We start from the raw sequence: 16,525 nt of genomic DNA on the forward strand, positions 1-16,525 counted from the left end.
TCTCCTCCTGTACCTTTTTTAAAGCTTTTCTATTCACAGGCTCAGCCTGCAGAGTGGCAGAACATTGGTGTGTTTTCTGCATTCTCCTGGCTGCTGAATACAGGCCACATCCCTGTACATTTCCCTTCCCTTTGTGAACTGTTTCTCGTGTGACTGTCACGTATCAGAGCTTTGTGCCCTTTTGTGACTTGCTCTCCATACATTGCATGTGCTTAGCCAGCATTCGGGTTCATCTGGGGACTCTGCTCTTAAATAACTTGCAGTGCTGCCTGTTAGTGCTGATGGCTTTGTGCTTTCCAGGCCATGCATTGTGCAGCCCTGACCCCAGCAGGGTTCCCAGTGGTGTGGGTTTCACTGGCAGAGCCCGACAGGCGCACGCGAGACGTTGTCTGGGGACAGGTGACAAGGCAGATGGAGGGAAGGAATACAGAGCCCTGAAGTTGGGGCTCTAGTAAAAGGTGTGAGGAAAACACAGATGGGAAAACAAAAAGAGGGGGAAATATACAAGGGAATGACATCTGTGAGAGTTGCCAAACAAGGCAAAGCAGAGCTGTCACAAGCAGCGAGACAGAAAATGGACGTGCAAGAGAGTGAAATGAGAGCTCTTGTGGTGGTGTGAGAGCCACGGCTTTGGTTCCAGATTTCAACTACAATAACAACCAGATAGACACTGAGAAGTGGGAGACAAGTCATTGCAGTTTGTTACTGGGATTGTTTATGAAGATTTACCAGGCTGGGCTTCCAACTGCTCCAACACTTTGAGAAAGCCACAGCTTGTTGTTATCAGAGGCCCTGCTTGCAAAGCACCTCACAGGCCATTTCAGACCTTTCCTCTGCTGGTTATAAGGAGTGCTGGAAAAATAATGCAGTTTTGGTTTTAAGTACATGTAATTTTTATCTGTGAGTACACTTAGTAAAAAGAAGTGTGAGTCACTGTAGATCAGCAGCTTCTTGGAGCTTCCAGGGATCTTGAAATCACTTGTGTCTTCTGACCAACTGAAGGAACATACACGGGACATGAACACCCATCATGCTAAGTGTCTTCTGCCTTGTGTTTTTGCATCTCCTAGAAGTGTACAAGTAGTTGAGCTGTTTCTAGTGTAGTCAACAGCTGGTACTTCTCTGGGAGTACATTGAGGTGGGCTTGCAGGAACATAGTTTTGCTGATATCATTACTTCTGCTCAGTGGTAGGAATGTTGTGGAAGCAGCACTGTGCTGTGGTTTAAGACCACAGACTCTCTAAGAATACTCCATTTATCTCATACTGAGCCATGTTTGCTTCCAAGCTTGAATGTAATATGAGGGTGACCTAGGAAGTTGCCCTCTGAAATTGTCACTTCCCCAGCAGCCTCCTTGTTTCCATCCAGGTGGCATGTCCTGCTTTTGTTTCCATTGCCGCAGAGCTCAGTGACTAAAGGACTAAAGTCTCAGAACACCCCAACCTACCTACTTCATCCTTCAGATCCTTCTACTCTTTATGGTTCCTTGCTATGGAAAGATCCTTTTGCTTTTCACAGGGTTTTCCTCACCCTAATCCATAATAAACCAAATATTGTCTCCAGTTCTCCCAAGCCCTTGTGCAGGGTGGTAGTGGAGAGCTGGGTGGAATGGATGAGAGAGCTCTTTTGGCTATTCTTGTAGGCTGGTCCTGTGTGTCACTAGGTCTCCTTTTGCTTTCAGGAATACAGAAACTAGTATTAGCAGGCAGAGTGGGAGAGGCTATAGAAGCCACCCAGCAGCTCTATCCTGGCCTCCTAGAACATAACCCCAACCTGCTCTTCATGTTAAAGTAAGTATGAAAAGCTTTATGCTCACTAATGCTGAAATGTGTAAATGAAGGAGGGAAGAAGAACCTGTCCAAACATCCAATCTGGCTGCACACCTTGCTCTGAATTCAACCTGTTTGAGCTCCCTTTGGGAGTCCTTTGCACAGTGCTTGTAGCACTGTAGATGTCATCTTTTTGTTGCTGTTCAGACCCAGTATAGCTTTTGCCTCATGAGGTCAGGCATAGGTGGGTGAATTTTAGTTCTGCTGACTGCCAGAAATTCCTTCAGAGGAGTTTCTTTACTGGCCTTGTGGAGATCTTGCAGTGCTGGAGCAGTCTCAGTCACTGTGAAGGTTCCTAGAAAGGCAGATGTATGGAAAAGGCTGTCTGGGGTAGAGATTAAAGGAAAATGTGTCCCAGTTCTCCAAGCAGTACAGAGTGGCTCTCCCCAGACTTCTGAGACATATGAGGACAATTCCCAGTAAAGCTAAATGAGGAGCTGTCCTCACTGTGAATATTGCATTTTTTTTACTCTTCCTTCTCTATTTTCCATTGGCCATCAGTATTTTTAGGTTGATGGAGTAGTGAAGGAATGATGTTATTTGACAGATTTAGTACCTTCTCCCTGAAAAAAACCCTCCACAACTGAATTTTGGAGTACCTGCAGAAGCGCTGGAGGTGAAAGCTGCAAAGGAACAGTTTTTTCTTAGCGCAGTGGAATTAATTTTGCTTTTTTGGGAATGTCTCAACATCCATTAGCATCAAAGTGACGTTTCTGAACTCCTTCCTCTGTAGCATCATCAGAGCATTCACAATACAAAGCATCAGGAGCCTGAAATGTGTTTTTGAAAGTTTGTAGTAATACTGAACAAGTCTAAGCCACAGTGACATGTCTGAACAAGTCCAGGCCATGGTCTGCATCATATGCACCAGCCAAACTATATTTAACTGTTTTCCTCCATATTTTACTGCCTAGTTATTTTTTTTGCATATTTTACTGTTTCTTCACATGCTTAGCTGTTTTTCTCTATATTTCTTAGTTTAGACCAATGTTTATAACAGGTGCACGAAATAAGCCATTTTTAGGTGTTTTTCTACAACTTGTTAAGACTCTTCAAAGCCACTGAAACATAAATTGTGCTAAATCAAGAAAGAAGCAGCTGAAAAACAAAATACTGAGATCAAAAAACCCAAAATAAAAGCGAGCAGCAAAATTCTAAACAGTAACCTGAAAAGTGAACAACATAAAAACACCAATTAAAAAATGCGTGAACGCATAGACAGTAGTCTTAAAACATATAATTAAAGCTAAAAAGTAAACAATAAATCAGCTTCTAATAATCCCATTAATTTGCTGTCCCAAAGTCCTGTCTCTCCCACAGAAGTCTCTAGGACTTGCTGCTGTCACGCCCCCTTTGTCCCTCTTGCCTCCCATGAACGCAGGTGCCGGCAGTTTGTGGAGATGGTGAACGGCACCGACAGCGAGGTGCGCTGCTTCAGCGCCCGCAGCCCCCGCTCCCAGGACAGCTACCCCGGCTCCCCCAGCTCCAGCCCCAGGCATGGATCCAGCAACTCACACCTTCACAGTGCTGGTAAGGCTGTCCTGTGTCTCCAGTGACAGGGGTGGGTGTGGTGGTGTCTGACATTGTCGCTATTTGCAGAGAGTGCGGATAATAACGACCGACTTCTTCTTGGGCAAAAGAAGCGCTTTATTGAAAACCCAAACCGTATTTATAGAGTGGTTCACACAACTCAAGCAGGACAGTAGTTCACTGGACAATAGGAGAAAACATCTCCTGTCACGTATAATATGTACTGTCCTTCAGTCAACACTAGGTGCTAATTTCTGTTTATTTATTCCTATTTACAAGAAAGCGATCACCCTGGGAAAAGCTCAGGCTGGAGCTGAGAAAGTGTCTCAGCATGGGAAAAATCCTCACAGCCTGAGAAACAGACTCAGAACCTGAGAAAAGGCCTGGCTGAAATCTGCCTAGGCCTTCAGCAGTATCCCCATAACATTACCTGCTGCTTTCCATTTGTTATTCTCTGAAATGTTCATTTCCATTCCCCTCCCAGCTGAGCGGATTTTTTTTTTACCATGGGTGTCTCTACGCTGTTAGGGAATTGGTTTGGCATTAGTTATTTTCCACAATTGTCTGCAGAGCAGGTTTATTTCAAAATAAAGAAGCTTTTGAAGGCAGTCTTCTCCTGCAGCCACCTGACTCAGTGTTTCACTGATGGAGTGCTGAGAGGAGGCCTGGAAAGCAAAGCCTGTTTTCTGTACCTTGGAGTCTGCAAAATAATTGCTTTCCAGAAAGAACTGAGCTGAAGCTGCTTTGCCAGTGGAGCAAAAGGTCAGGGGGATGCATTTCACAAAAGCTTCTTCATATCCCATGGACTTTACCTTGCAAGCTCTAAACGTGTGAGAAGGGAACAGTTCTGTTCCAGTAAAACCCAGCTCTGGAGCATCAGCTCTTCAGAGTCTGGGAAATTGAACTTTACGTTTTGAAATGGAAAGAACAAGATAAATGAGAACACCTGAGACATCCTCCCTAGGTAATTACTGACTGCAGCTTTGGAGTTGGAGTGAGCCAGGAAAAATTGCAGAGCCCTTGGAAATTGGCTGAGCTGCTTCACTGAGCTGTGAGCTGCTCACAGCCATCTGAGTGTGCTTTGGGTTGGTATTCCCACTGCTGCATGTGACAGACTGTGGACAGGCAAATATTTAAGGAAAAGACAATTACTTGAATACTTCCAAACTGTCACTCACCTTTCCAAGCCAGTATCTTTGTTTTCCTCTGCTGTGTTGTAAGAAGCTCTGGGTGTTTTTCTTTGACTAGATAGTGGGAATGATGCCATCAGGCCATAAAAGCTCTTGGTAATACCCATGTCTACATCTGCAGCTGCAGTGCAAGGCAGCATTTTTATATATTTATCTCTGCACATGGACATCACCTTCCATAGTTCTCTGCCAGACCTTGTTCTTTCAAAAGAGTGGTAATTTCATCAGAGCATATTTCAGACATGAAGCAGACCTGTTGTGAACAGGGTATTCTATTTTCGTCTTAAAAACACACAGAACAGCCCATTTGAATCTTTGTTTTGCTGTGATAGAAAATAGAAATACATTCTCTGCTTTAGACATAATTGTGGGATCAGCTGATCAATTTGGATATATCACCATCACTTCTGGAGAACAGCCATGCCAGGTCACATCGTTTAGCCAAGGTCCTGTGATCAGTATTGGCTGCCATGAGAAGAATGTAGGAAGAAGACAAGTCCATAGTGAGGTTTTACCAAAATATTTTATTCTCTGTTAATTCTGAATCCATATAAAACTTGTAATGAACAAGCATTTATGTCTTGTATCAGTGTGTTCTGCAGCTTGATAAGCACCTTTTGTGGAGGAGCAGGTGAAATTTCAAGCCTGACTCTCAGTGGTTTCTGTTCTCCTGAACAAGGAAGGTTAGCTTGTGCTCATTAAGAGGGTTGCTATTATTTGCTGCGTGTTGTGTGAATCACGTACATCTGACTTTAGATAGGTTGCGGAAAGCCTGGGCAGTTCTGCTTTCAACAATAATTTCTGTACTTGTGAACTGTTCCTGCCAGTCTCTAATTTACAGCCCATTTTTAGAACTTCATGAAGGTCAGATGTTGCTGGTGAGCAGTGGGGTTCCTTGTGTCTTCTGTAAACCCATTGAATTTAAGAATGATGAAACATAATTTAAGATCTGCAGTCTTACTTTGCTTTCTTTCTTTGGGGCCTGCTGTCTTGCTAAATTGTTGGCTTCACAACAGAGTGACATTGTCAGTCTGGTCTCATTTTTCTTTCTTCTTGGCTTTCAGGAGCAGATAGTCCAACTTGTAGCAATGGAGTCATGTCCACGAAAAGCAAACAGAGTCACAGTAAATACCCAACACTGAGTTCATCATCTTCATCTTCCTCCTCCTCTTCCCCTTCATCTGTGAACTACTCTGAGTCCAATTCTACAGATTCTACCAAATCTCAGCAGCACAGTAGTACGAGTAATCAGGAAACCAGGTACTGCTTTTCCTCTGGAGACAGCTGAGGGGGGTGGGATGGTGGAGAAAGTCCCAGTCAGCTTTCTAAAGAGCTAGAAGGGCATCTGTTCTGCCCTTTTGGACAATATTGGTTATCTACAAGGTCACTGCTATGTCCAGCAGACACAAACCTGTTCTGGCCTCCCTGCTGTGCCTCAGGCTTGGAGGTTCATCTCATAAGGAATATTATGATGCTCTTGTTTCAGGCACCAAGCTGTCCCTTTTGGATCCCAGTGTGATAGTTTGCCCAGAAGCTTTCCCAGTCAGCCTGGTGGTGTTCCTGCTGCCTCAGCCAGGCACTTGTTCCTGCTGAGCAGCCTTGCTGCCCTGTGCTGGGTGAGGCAGCAGCTCAGGCCACCACTGGCTTGGTGCAGTGCCCTCTTGTGTAATTTCCTTGGGCTGCCTGTTGCCCTGCTCCTTCCAGGTGAGCCCCTGAGCCAGCAGTGATTTGTTTCATGCTGTGACAGCAGGTCAGACTGAGCCTCCCTTCTGCAGTAAGCCACAGGTGATGCAGCAGTTCAGTGCAGTCACTGCTGCCTTTTCTGCAGTGTGGAGCAGAGTGAGCTGTGGTGGAAACCGAGCTTCCTTTGGGCTCACACTCCACACTGCTGCTGCAGGGCTGTTTGAGGCCTCAGTGGAGCAGAGGGTGTCATTGTGATTAAAAGAATCTCTTTCTAATTGTAGCTGGCACTCATTCTTTAAGTGCTGTGCTGAGCATGACTTGTAGGGCAGTTTGCAGCCTCAGTTGTGACCTCTGGAGGGCCACCTAGCATGTAACTGAGTGAGAAACACTTGTTCAGACTCAATTTACCAGAATCATTTAATGATGCTGGATTTTTTTTTTTTTTTTTTTTTTTTTTTTTTTTTTTTTTTTTTTTTTTCTTTTTTTTTTCAGTATGGAGAGCCCAAGTTCCAGTAAGATTTTCTCATAATTTCAGTTAATCAGTAGTTAAACAGCAGTATCAGTCAGCCTGCTATCTTGGACATAGAAGTGTGCAGTAGTGCACTATTTGCAAGGACTGAGGATGTATCATAGCCATGTTTTCCCTCCTGTGCAGTCCCTGAGTGTGTTATCTGTTACCTGACTGCTGTTTATTATCCCAAGGATCACCACTTCCTGAAGGGAAAATACAAAACATTCTGTACCTGGAATTATGACAAGCACTTGGGGAACAGAAACCTGTTTCATAAATTGTCTTCAGAAACCTGCAATAATTTTTGCTGCACTGACTTGAACCATCTGGCTCCCTGTAGTACAATTGGCACCTTTTCTAGTGTGCTGGCCATTGCTGGGCACTGTTTGGCACATAAGCTCTTCATTTCTTCCCTTTTTAATTTAGATATCTGACCTTTCTTCTCTCTCTTCACCTCAGTGACAGTGAGATGGAAATGGAGGCTGAGCATTATCCCAATGGAGTCCTGGAAAATTCATCCACCAGGATAATGAATGGCACCTACAAACATGAAGAGATCCTGCAGACAGATGAGTCCAGCATGGGTAGGTCCTCAGAGGCAGGAGGGGTGAGGGGAAACAGGAGCTGTGTCAAGAATTAAAACTGTGATTGGATTGTGGGGAAAAAGTGTGTACTTTGGGCTGCTTCCCCCATGTATGAAGTGCCTGGAAAATTAATCTGTCCTGGAACTAAAACTAAGTCTGGCTTTTCATAGACTCACAGCAGTGCTGGTGATACTTTGGAGCAGGAAAAGCAATAGGAGTCAAAGGTTTGTTCTGTGCTGGTCATGAAATGGAGCTCAGAGCAGACCTGGCAGAAAAATGCCTTCTGGGGAGCTGAGCTGAACTGGGCTGGGCTGTGCCAGGCTGGTGATGTCCAGCTGCAGAGTGGCCTCAGCACAACTTTCAGCCATGACTGGGTTGCTTGTGGTTCTTTAGCCAGGAGGGAGCAGATGGATCAGCTACACTAGCTCTGAAACAGATTCATCCAGTTATAATGGCTCTTGTGGCCACTAATACTGGGAAGCTGGTGGTGTTGGCATCTCTGGGTGAAAGTTTTCTGAGTCCAGGGTTTGTTAGACCAGGGGTTTCTGGGTTATATATGCTGTGTCACGTGTATGATAAGGTAACAGATTGGAGTTGCAAGCTCCTAGGATTTTATCAGGATTTCTAGGTAGTCCTCAAGCATTAAGCAGAGTTCAAGTCTTCCCTGCATTTATGGGCACTGTGACAAACCAACTACTGGCTGTTGTAAGGCAGGGATCACAGAAAGCTTCCACTGGGATGAACTTAGTGCAGGAAGCAGCTACCTGCTCCAGAAGGGAGTTTGTGGATATCCTGACACACAGTGGGCATTGCTGGGGAATGCAAGATGATTGTTCCTTCTCCACTGCTTCTCCTTAGAAGACAGCTGCCCCCAGAGGCAGCTCTGTGGAGGGAACCATGCTGCCACAGAGAGAATGATCCAGTTTGGACGGGAGCTGCAGATCCTGAGCGAGCAGCTTTGCAGAGAGTATGGGAAGAACACCATGCACAAAAAAAATGCTTCAGGTAAGCCTGGGCCTTGTGCTGCATTGCAGCAATTCTCTGGGCCAGGTCTGAGGTTGTGGGTTCCCTTGCAGTGGGTAACCCCCACTTCTGCACCTGCTGAGCAAGAAGGGACCTAGGTGGGGATCAGAGATCAAAACATGAATGTAGAGCATCCACACCAAATTCTCAGCACAAGACAGAAGAAATACAGTTCCTGCCTGGCTTCCTGGAGCAACTGCATGCTCTTCTTCTCTGCAGGTGACAGTCTACCTGCCTTCCTGTGCTGGCTCCCCTGCCAGGTGGAGGGGACACCCTCTTTAACCTTCTACCTTGATGGCCCACTGTGCTGCCAGGAAGAAAAGGACCATTTCTTTTCAGGAGGCAGGCACCTGTCAGCACCTGTGGTGATTGCAGGAGGTGCCCCAGCTGGACTTGGTGGTTTTGCTGTGTGTGTGCAGCCCTGCCTGGCCTCACTGTGCCTTTCTGTTCTCTCACAGGACGCCTTTAGCTTGTTAGCTTACTCAGACCCCTGGAACTGCCCTGTTGGCCAACAGCTGGACCCCATCCAGAGGGAACCTGTGTGTGCTGCTCTCAATAGTGCTATTTTGGGTAAGATCTGCTTCCTGTGGGAGTGTTTCTCCAGACATACCTGCTCTCAAGGGTTGTCCTGTGGCAGGCTAGCTGTGAGTGTTAGGGAGGGTTCAGAAATACTTGTGTTTAGCTTTGGCCTTTCTTTCTGTTGCTGGGGACTGTCAGGGCAGTAATGCAGGAAGGGGGGTAGGAGGGAAGCCTGCAGAGAGCAGATCCCCTGATGCACTCATATTTTGATTCCCTTCCTTGAATCTCCATCAATGCTGCTCCCAAGGATGTGCCTCAGGATTTTCCTCCCCTGCTCACTGAGGAAACCGAGATCTCTTTGATGCATTTCCCACCCCTCTCCCTTCATGCTCTGAACCTACCTGAATCATTTTGTGGACTTTACCAGGGCTCTTTTCCAGCTGTATGGATTAGCAGAGTTCAGCCCTGGTACCACTCTTATTTTGTAGGAGGGAATGCAGTTGCATCCTCTGCACAGTCTGGCTCACTGTGCCCAGGCAGATTTCCAGTGTGCACCTCACACTGAATGTTCCAGAAGGAAATTTAGAGATTATATTTTGAGGAAAGGAATAACTTGATGGACACACCCATGAGGGCTCTGTTCTGAGTGAACAGAGGAACAAAAATTGCATGTTTTGGGAAGGACAGTCCCTTCCCCTGACAGTCAGCAGCTGTTTGTCCAGTACTTGAGGAGCATGACAAGTTGCTGAGGGCTGTCACCGGGTAGATGTGGTGTCTGGACATGCTTCATCACACAGGTACCAGACACCTTGTCCAGCTCAGCTGGGGGCTCCCTCAGAAACCGTGGTACTGTAAAAACGTGGTGATGGGGGAGTGAGTTCAGCCAGGGCTTGGGACCAGACTCTCCTGCCTTTCCTTGCTCCTCCATGCTTTGATATCTCATGTTTTAAGGGTTTTCTGGCAAACAGCATCAGCTCTGTTGCCTTTTTGTTGCTCTGGCCAGCACAGCAGCACTGTCTCAAAGGCCCTGCTGAGCTGTGGGTGTGTCATGGGTGGTGAGTGTGTGGAGCACAGCAGCACGGAGCTGGCAGTATTTGGGAGCAGCTTCCTTCCAGAGCCAGCACGGGACAGAGAGGGCTGAGCTCAGGTGGGGCAGCAGCAGCCAGGACAGCCCTTGTGAGCAGCTCTCGTTTGCCCCCACAGAATCGCAGAACCTGCCAAAGCAGCCGCCGCTGATGCTGGCGCTGGGCCAGGCCTCGGAGTGCCTGCGGCTGATGGCGCGGGTGGGGCTGGGCTCCTGCTCCTTCGCCAGAGTCGACGATTATTTGCACTGACCCCGGGCGGGACGGAGCTGCCGCGGAGTGCTGCCCCTCACCCTCTGCTGCTGCCACTCTGCACCACCTCGTGGATAGCTGAGCTCCCTGCACCGACACCCCGAGCACACACACTGCCTGTGCCAGGACTGAGTGAGTCCCTCACTGTGCTGTCCTGCCCCAGGAGGACTGGCAGGTCTGACCCATCTCCTGCCTTCGCTGCGGCTCCAGCGGCACTCAGTATTTCGCTGGTTATTCTAATGTAGCCTTCTGATGTAGGGATTTTTTCTCTTTTGTTTTGATTTGAGTTGTTTCTCATGGTTCCACCAATATTTTATCTGGAGAGTTTTGCTGAGCTGGTTTATGCTGATTTACTGAGGAAGCTCATCAAGTTGGTGACAGCTTGTTCTTTCCTTCCCTTCTCCCTCCATCGTGCACATACAGCATCATCCGTGCTAGTAATCCGAACTCTTCTCACAGTGGCAGTTCAGAGGGAATTTTTTTTTATTTTATTTGAATCATGTTTATTAAAAAGGTCTCTTCCACCTCCACAAAGTCATTGATGTATTTATTGCCCACAGACTCGTTCCCAGCCACACACACACACACAGCCCCTCAGGAGGCCGGGTGAGGTAGGTCCTGTCACACACTGATGATGGGAATTGGAGGAGCCTGGTCCTTCATGGTGCCTCTCTTTGGAGTCCAAAGCTCTCAATTTTGGCTTTGTGATAGGGAAGAGTAGAAGAGTGACATTGTCTGCATTGGTGATTGTGCTGTAGAAGCATCTCACAGCCCTGAGAAGGAGTTAAATCCAGCTCTCTGAACAGCTGGAGGGGCAGGACTGATGAATATGAAGTCATCTGCCACTGTATGGATAGAACCAGATCATGTGAGTTGGCCAGAAGCATCTGTGGGTGATGCCCTGGTGGGCTGACAGTTTTTAATTAAACAACAAATCCTCCTTTTTCCCCATGGAGGAGGGCTCTGCCACTAACTCAGTAATAACAGTATTTCCTGGCCTCTCCCATCCCTGTAACACTGATCTTAATGAGCACTTCTAAATTTTGGAAGTGTCTGGAGAAACCTGGGCTGAGCTGTGCTTGTCCTTGCAGATGGGACAAGCTGAGGTCAGACTGCAGGTTGGGGTCAGTACCAGCTCTGTCGGGCCTGAGCCATTCAGAAAGGAGCAGCAGTGTTTCCTTAGGGATTATTAAAATAATTATTGAAGTTTCAGGCCCAAAAGAGACCAGTAAGGATCTGTGGGTGAGTAATCACTGAGTAAAATGGACTAATGTGTCCATGCTGTGTGCCAGGCCCGGGGACTTGAGTGCTACCAAACAGAGCACCTGTGAGTGTTTCTGAGCATGTTCTGTTCCCTGGCCTGGCAGCACCGTGTGATTTTTATCCTCTGCTGTACCCTTAGGAGAAGGCAGGGTCAGTCTGGCTGCATGGGAAGAGTTGGAATTCTGCACCAAATTAATTGTAGGTCAGTAGCTCTGAGGAGGACCCAAGGGAGCTCAAACTAAACATGAATTTTACTGCTGTTCATGAAGTTTTTTGGGTTTTTTTGGAAGGTCAATGAATGATGAACAGATTTTGTTGAGGTTTGTCCTTAAAATGGAGGTTAGCCTGTCCAGGACTTCAAGCACTAAGAGAGTTTGTGTGCCACTGAGAAGGAAAGTAGCGGCAGCCCAAAGCTTTCAGGATTTTCTGGGTTTGCAGGATGGATTTGCTGCTGCCACCTCAGGTCTGAAATCAAGGCAGAGCAGGGGAGCAGGTGCCAGGGCAGCCTGTGGCAGTGAATGTGCAGATGGTGTTGGAGATGACTGGGAGCATTATCCCTGCCTTTGCTGAAGGTGTGCAGTGTGTGGGGGCAGTGCTGGAGCCATGGTGGTCTCAGAGAACAGGAGGTTTAGAGCTGGAGGAGATGGTTTTATCAGATCACTGGTACAGCTGCAGAAGGCAGAGGGAGCTCTACCACAGCCTTTATTCCAGGGAGACAGAGAGCTGCACCAAGCAGGATTGAACTTGCCAGTCTGGAGCTTCTCTTCCAGCTCTGGGGAGCAGCTCATGTGCCTGAAGCTCATCTGCTGATTTTCAGCTCTGCTGCTGGATCTTAGCCCAGCCTGCTGTCCCTGCCTTGCTGCAAGCACAGAGAGAACTCTGTGAGCAGGTTTCCTTCCCAAAGCCTGTGGTCCCAGATGTGCCAAGGCAGCATGTGAGCTCTGCCTGCTGGGATTCTCCTGCAGGCTTTCCATTCCTTAGTCTGGCAGCACACTGCTGGGCTGATTCTGGGGACTGAGGTTGAAATAAGCCAGGACCTTGCTTTGCCTTCCCTGTTTGGCAGCTTCTTCTGCTGTTGGTCACCACTTTGCAGCAGTCTGGCTGCAGTCAGACCTCTCTCATCTTTGTAGCAGCACCATCCTTATCTCTTTCTGAGGATTTTTTGGTCCTTTCTCTTTGTGGTTTCTTTAAGCCAAGTCTCTTCATCATGTATCATATTAATGCCCCATTTGGTCTCAGCAAAACTTTGATGACTGTCCTGGAGTGCCTTTTTTATTTTGGTTTCACTACAAACAAAAAACCAACCAAGAGATGTTCCTAGATATCTGGTTATTTTGGTGCCAAGAAATGTGTGATGGAAGTTATTTTGGTTTTTTAAATTTACTTCAAGTGTTCTGGTGGTTTCACCAGTGGTTTCTGCTTCTGGTACTCAGATTCTGACTAATGTGGCCATGACTCAGTGTGGAGATCAGTGTGTTTGTGGTGTGTGGTGGGATGTTGGCCCCAACCTACCCCTGATTCCTATATGGGATTTCTGGTGTGGTTTTGTCAGGTTGTATTTCAAAGCCTCTTGCCTTTGTATCTCCCTGGCTGCTCTTTGATGGTTCATGTTAGCTAAAACTTGGATTATTGCAGTGTTTTTTTAAAACAGAGCTAGAGTAAAATGGGGTCTGTAACACTGAATGTGGCTGTACACCTAACCAGAGGCTACATGGCAATTCAGAAGTTACTTTTATAAAAATTATTTGGGTTTTGTTATTCCAAGTGCCTCAAGCAACCTGGTCACTGCTCCCAAGAGTCCTTCAGTAAAACCATGTAAATGACAGTGGAGGAACTGCTGGTTTCCCATTTCTGGTGAGGGACAAGGACTCAGCTACAGCCCCATAGTGCTGGTGGCACTGGATCTTCCATCATGTGTGGTTGACTCAGGTTGGTCTCTGCTGGGCTGGCTTCAGATGCTGGGAGAAGTACAGATGTGACAACTCCAGCTGCCCTTCCTGGCTCATCCTTCCCTGCTGTCATAAAGGGGCAGGTCCACATGTGACAGTCCTTTTTTGCCACCATACAGCATCCCACCAGCCTGGGATGGCTGCAGCACTTCTGTTCTTTTGGAGTCTGTTAGGAGTTGAGCCCTGTGTGGCCAGCAGAACAGAGAAGGACTCCCAGTGAAACACTGGACAGTACAGAGCCTCCAGCCCTTTCAGGGAAGTTGTCCAGTGGATGCTCTCCCTCAGCCCCACGTGAGCCAAAGCTGGAGTTTGGTGCCTTGGGATGTGTGAGAGGTGTGTGGTGAAAGATGGATGCTACAGCCTGTTTCTATTTCAGCATCCTGGTGGTCCTTGCTGTGCTGCTGCCCACTGGTTTGGACACTGGGAGGTGCAGTGTGGCTGGCATGGAGAATGAGCCCCTCTGGGAGTATCACTCCTTATGGTGACCTACACCTGGGATCTTCCCATATCCTTCCTTCTCTTTTTTCACAGTGACATCTCAATCTGTTCCCAAACTGTGTCTCTGTTTTTCACGTTTTATTAAGGCTTCTTTACCATTCTTTAAATAGCTTTGTTCTTGAGGCTGCCTTGAAAAACTGGAGCAGCCAGAACTGCTGGAGCTAGTTCTGGGGATTTAATGTATAATTTTCCACCTTGGGTATCAGGGGTGATGAACCATCTCCTCCTTCAGCAGAGCAGACCAGGCTGGAGTGCAGCTGTGCTTTGGTACCTGTCTGTGCTAATACACAGCACGTGTTGCTTAGACACACATTTCAGAATTCTGCTGTCCTGGGGTTGATAGAGAAGGTGACCTATGGCAGCCAGGCTGTAGAGCAGTGTGTAAGTGCCATGAAGCTGTGTGGTGCACCACATGGGGTCAGGGAGTTCTTCCCATAAAGAATCAGTGTAGACTTGAGCTGTGCTATGGCAGCAGGTGGAGAGAGGTCCCTGATGCTCCAGTCCTGGGTGCAGGGAGGCTCTGTGGAGCTGGTCACAGCCTGGGAGAAGGAGCAAGGGGCCCTGGTCCACCCAGGAGTCCCCTTTGCATCTTCCTTCTGGCCCTGCCAGTGTGAGAGCAGCCTCAGTGCTGGGGCAGGGAGAGAGCAGGTCTCTTGTAGAGAGCAGGTGTGGGGTGTCAGCTGTACCAAGGTGTTTCTGCAGAAGGACATGCTGGGTGCTGCTAGGACCCTTCTGCCCCAGAGGCATGAGTGATGGAGGGAGCTGCAATCCAGCAGTTCTTGGTCAGAGCCAGAGCTGGCTGTGAGCCTTGTCCCATCTGCTGTGTAGGGTTAGAGAGCTGGAGGAAGTGTTGCTGGGGCTATGTGAGGGGATTTGGGAGGAAAAGGGAGGAGTTGAGAGTCTGGAGGCCTCTTCCATAGACAGCACTAGCTACTCTCTGCCATCCTTCCCTGCAACAAGAGGTGGCAGGTGAGGGATGAGTGTACCTGGCATGTCTAGCCCTCTCCCCACATCCCAAACCAGAGCTCAGAGCCTGCAACTTGAGCTGGACCAGTGCCTGGCAAGCCAGGGCATCACCCAGGCTTGAGCACACGTTCTGCCAGCTCTTCTATTTAACTCTCTCCTGCTCACAGGAAACCCACAAGTTCCATGTGGAATTTACACTCATATCACCACTGAAACATTCCTGGAGGCCATGCAAACCTCTGCTCCTTGCTGAAAGTGCCATGGCCAGGCAGACACCTTTTCTCTGGTCACTCCACTTGGGTCCAGGCGTGTGCTTGGACATTTTTGCTCGGGAGGACTTTAGCTGCATCCTTCCTCCAGGAGGGAGCACAGAGGGATTTTTGTATGCTGGGCTTCTCACATGCTTAGACTTGGAGAAAGGAGAAGCAGCAGCAGCTCTGGGGATAATCCAGATTTTAAAGAAAATTTGAAAACCACAAGTATGGTGACTTCCAGACCAAGGACTGCACCGGCGCTGGGTTGGGATCGTGTCTGTCAGTCCCACCTGTGCAGCCAGGGAGGCAGGAGGAGGCTGCAGCCCCTGAAGCTCTCACACTCAGCAGTGCAAGCCCCAGGACCTGCCCAGCATGCAGTGAACTCTTCTGCTGGTTGCTCAAAACTCAGGTATGAAATAAATGCTCAGCTGGAGCTTGGGGTGCGAGGTCTCCGCAGGTTTCCCGGCAGCCCTGGAGGAGCAGCTGCTGCTGGGCACAGCTCCCTGTGCCACTCCAGGCTTCTCATGGCCCTCAGGAGGGAGTGTCACCTCCTGGGTACAACATTGGCTACGTGGACATTACACAAACTGTGCACATTGGTTCAGTCTACGCTTAGTATTTGTGAATTAAGTTATCTGATGCTTCGCATGAAAACTTCAAAAAAGGGGCTGGGGGGTGGATTTTAACTGAGAAAAAGCCTATGAAAATATACTGGAAATATGGTAAAGAAATCGACATTCTGCTGTATATTGACAGAATTATTTTTATTAAAATACACATCCATGTGCAAGAGCCAGTGTGGAGCTGTGTGCTTTGTCAGTCTCTGCTCACCAGGAAGGGCTGCTCGTGTCCCCTCTGACAGGGGATGCACAGTCCTCGAGGTGTTTGTGCCCCAGTATCTGATTCTGCTTCAGCTTCCCTTTCCACCATTCCTTCCTCCCATAGTGCTTACAGTTCATAGGCAAAATGCCATTAGGAATGTTTTTCCTGTGCCATTCAGCCCTCGAGTAATTTCTAACTGTGGGCACAAAACACTGATGTATCTTTAGGCTGAGGATCATTTGCCACATTCCTTTGGTTATGCCTTTCTGGGGTTTTGCCTTGTATGTTTGCACCTCTCCCATGACAAGATGAGCCAGCAGCCTGGTTTTAGTATCTGGGATCCCACACTGTTCCCACCCTTCCCCAGCCCTGCAGAGGGGCCAGGACACCTCTGTCCAGCTGAAGGGTTGTGTCCTCACCCTCCTGGCACTGTGGACATTGGTCCTTTCCTCCCTCAGGTACTTCACCAGCACACTGGAAGCTGTCAAGGTGTTAAGGGTTTGGTAGATCAGTGTCTTCTCCCAGAACCCTCCCCTTAATTCTGGAGCACCTGCAAAGCCCAGGGGGCTG

At 48.0% G+C, this 16,525-nt stretch overlaps 1 protein-coding gene across 5 annotated transcripts in view; it reads left to right on the forward strand.

Moving 5' to 3' along the window:
• RANBP10 (RAN binding protein 10) overlaps positions 1-15,925 on the forward strand; it is a 67,224-nt gene extending 51,299 nt beyond the window's left edge. The window contains exons 8-14 of one of the 5 annotated variants that reach the window (XR_008841362.1): positions 1,682-1,790; positions 3,211-3,359; positions 5,614-5,809; positions 7,203-7,327; positions 8,186-8,332; positions 8,809-8,920; positions 10,073-15,925. Coding sequence is in view for 1 of the 5 variants with exons in the window: in XM_056500434.1 (XP_056356409.1) it covers positions 1,682-1,790; positions 3,211-3,359; positions 5,614-5,809; positions 7,203-7,327; positions 8,186-8,322; positions 8,800-8,920; positions 10,073-10,203 (968 nt within the window). In the remaining 4 variants the exon portion in view is untranslated. Of the gene's footprint in view, positions 1-1,681; positions 1,791-3,132; positions 3,360-5,613; positions 5,810-7,202; positions 7,328-8,185; positions 8,333-8,799; positions 8,921-10,072 lie in introns of all 5 variants that reach the window. The other 4 variants (XR_008841361.1, XR_008841360.1, XR_008841363.1 and 1 more) reach the window with 4 other exon arrangements.
• The last annotated feature ends 600 nt before the right edge of the window (positions 15,926-16,525 follow it).

The sequence above is a fragment of the Oenanthe melanoleuca genome, chromosome 11, assembly GCF_029582105.1.
Source record: "Oenanthe melanoleuca isolate GR-GAL-2019-014 chromosome 11, OMel1.0, whole genome shotgun sequence".
Lineage (NCBI taxonomy): Eukaryota > Metazoa > Chordata > Aves > Passeriformes > Muscicapidae > Oenanthe > Oenanthe melanoleuca.